The 2,980-nt window shown below is 51.1% G+C and overlaps 1 protein-coding gene across 2 annotated transcripts in view; it reads right to left on the bottom strand.

The window, feature by feature from the left end:
* Nucleotides 1-2,281: 2,281 nt before the first annotated feature.
* The window catches only part of adisspb (adipose secreted signaling protein b), a 6,213-nt gene continuing 5,514 nt past the window's right edge, over nucleotides 2,282-2,980 (bottom strand). For both annotated transcript variants that reach the window (XM_019858554.1, XM_019858555.1), the window contains exons 5-6: nucleotides 2,788-2,913; nucleotides 2,282-2,665 (exon numbers count right to left, since the gene is read on the bottom strand). In XM_019858554.1, the coding sequence (XP_019714113.1) occupies nucleotides 2,565-2,665; nucleotides 2,788-2,913 (227 nt within the window). In that variant the 3' untranslated portion in view covers nucleotides 2,282-2,564. The remainder of the gene's footprint in view (nucleotides 2,666-2,787; nucleotides 2,914-2,980) is intronic.

Genomic DNA, 2,980 nt, shown 5'->3' with positions numbered 1-2,980 from the left:
CAATCACCAGCCGCACTCAGCGGAGACAACGGGCGGCTGATTGCCGCGCGCACACACACACGCGCCAATTCATCGCCGCCACAATTTCCGCACATGCGACTTTGGTGAAGATGCTCGCCCGCGGTGCATTTCCACTTATTTGGGCCAGTGTGTGTGTGGCTGTGGGTGTGTGTTATTTTCACCAGTAGGCGCCGGCGTTTCGGTGCCATCAATTGTTTCTTTGTCGAAGCTTTGCAGCCACCAACAGTGTTGCCCAATTTCCTTTTGCATCAATTGCTGTAAATAAAAAGAAAAAAACGAAGGAACCGGACTCGACTTTTTCAGCCTGGTTTTTAAAACAACAAAAGACGGCTCTTTCGTGGATCTTTTTTTTTTTGTTTGTTTTTTTTTTCTGTTGACTGCAATCGGTCCCATGTGCCTGCGCGCCAAACCAAACGCATTCGACAGAAATGATGACAACCCATCGCCACTTTGAATGGTTGGCTCCAATTGTCTCCGAAAAAGCCTAACTTTGAACCGCACAGGTCCGATTGGTCTCATCTCAATCTTTGCCAATACAAATGACCGTTGCTGACTTGATGAATTTCTCCGAATTTCCCCCTTCTCGATGCCTCCCCACTATTTGTGGCCTTTTCAAATTAACATTTGAAGCCCCCAGGCACAAATCCAAAGAATATCGCTTCGAATTATTTTTCTGCGATGTCAAGGTTAAAAAAAATAAATACAAAATAAAAAGCACCGCTCAAAATCATGACGCTCTGATTGCCGCTTTACAATACAGAGAGAGTAAAAAAAAAATCGTCTACTCTCTTTGTAAACCTTTTTTTAAATAACATATTTCGCACTTTAGAAATACCCGCTCCGTAATGTTGTCACTCTTCTAGCGCCCAAGACGTTTTTGTTGCCTTCCTGCCAGTTAGAGGGGGGCCAAAGATTCATCTGCCATTGATACAATTACGAAAAAAATAACAATGCGTGACTGGAGCCTTCCGCAGCCCTCGAAACCATCACGAGTGATTATTTTGCGGCGCGTCAGGGTGTGCTGAGCCGGGGACACTCGCTGCGCAGCAAATCCCCGCAGCGGCCTCAGCTGCCACCTAGCGTCCATCCGAGGAACCGCCACCGGTCGCAGGAAAACCGATGAGCTTCTTCGAGGCAGTCCCAAGTGCGGGTGGACCGTCACGAAACTCCGTTCGACGCAGCCAGGAAGGAGGAAGGCACCGGATGAAGACAAACTCCTAGAACAGCGCCAGCTCATGCGAGATGAAAGGAGGCGTGGTGGCATTTTATTGCTCGATGACTGCCCGCCTCGCCAAGTCCGTTTGTGGTACTTTTTGATCAGGAGGGACCCTTTACGCCCCAACTTGCTTCAGCCGAGTCGCTCGGCCGCAGCGAGGCTGGGGGAAGACACTGGGCCAAAGAGCCACTTTCAGGCAGTGACTAAAGCGTTGGCATGTTCCAAGCAAAAGTCCAGCAGCGCTGCTGCGGTGTTGACATGAGCATGAGCAAACCGCCTGAGAGTCGTCATTTTGGAGCTTGCCCGTGCAGGAACTGATGCTGACATAAGCGAAAAGGTCATGCAATCTTTTTAGGCGGCCGCGCACATGCACCATGAAAATGCTGCCACGGATTTGGAAATTAAGGCTCTCTCCTTCTCACACACACAGATAAAATGCAGGCAGCGGAAGCCTGAGAGCTTCTCAGAAACGTGTGTGAGCATTTCACGAGGGTGCGATGAGAGCATTTTGCTCGCCTATGGGAACAAATCATTTCAATGATGTGATGGTCTTTGGTCCCAGTGGCCCTTGTCCATCCTATCCTGCGGACTTGGGTCTTAAATTGGACCGCGATTTGAAATTGGCGCCATTGTCAAATCCAGCTTCCTTCATCTTCAGCAAGCCTTTCCTTGTTTGACGAACACTCGGCGATGCAGTCATTCATGCCTTCGTCACGTCTCGGCTTGGATGACTAGAACGCACTTGACTGTGGAGTCAGCCAATCCTCCATCAAGCGTCTCTGGTCGGTCTGGAATGCCGCCGCCCACCTCTTGACGGCTACTCGTATCTGAAGAGGGAGCGTGACACTATCCGTATGTGTTGTGATGAGGCCACGGTTATGGATGTGTTGCTCACAAATAAACGGCAGTCAGTTTCATCGTCGCCACAGGGTTCACTTCTAATAAGTAGCGCGCAGCCACCCGTTTGTGTTTGGCGTCCAGGCGCCACAAACCCACTGCACGGCATCCAAAGTTGTGCTTCCGCGGGCAATGAGGCGATCCGAGTCACTAAGGCACCTGGGAAATGTTTTATATTGTGACAAGGTGCAATATTTCGGATAAATTGGTCGGGTTTACAATACATCCAGAAAAAAAAAACCCAAAGGAGTCAAAGGCGGTTGAATGTTCGTCACTAACTTGCAGATTTGTTCCGATGACAAAAATGATGGGTCACTGCTGCCCCCACGTGGCCAAATGGCGCAAACACAAGGGCACGTTGGACAAAGGTGGCAAGAAGAGGCCGGCCAGCCGGCTGCCCGCTGTCAGTGTTTCAGGGCGATCAGGAGAGTCAGTCGAAGCCCTGCCAGTCGCTCTGTTCCGAGTCGTACTCCAGCTCGACGCCGATGCAGCGGACGCCCTCCAGCAACATGGGCGTGCCGTGATGGCGGTCTGCACGGAAAAGCCGCGCGGGGCGGGAAAGAGCAGCGTCAAAGACGATAATGGTGACCTATTCTGTGGTATTTTGTGACCGGAAAAAGACAGCGGTTGATGAAGTGAACCGAGACTCGTACCCATGACCCTGGCATGAACTTTGACTGTGACGCAGACGTCATCATTGGCCTCGCTCAACAGTTGCACCTGCTCGCACAACACGCCCTCCTGCTGAGCCATGTACTCGCACGTCACCTTCAGGCCTCCTGGGGGGAGAGACACAACACAACACACACACACACACACACACACACACACACACACACACACACA

This window comes from Hippocampus comes, unplaced genomic scaffold (genome assembly GCF_001891065.2).
Source record: "Hippocampus comes isolate QL1 unplaced genomic scaffold, H_comes_QL1_v1.1 scaffold48, whole genome shotgun sequence".
Classification (NCBI taxonomy): Eukaryota; Metazoa; Chordata; class Actinopteri; order Syngnathiformes; family Syngnathidae; genus Hippocampus; species Hippocampus comes.
This window is presented reverse-complemented; position numbering and strand designations above follow the sequence as displayed.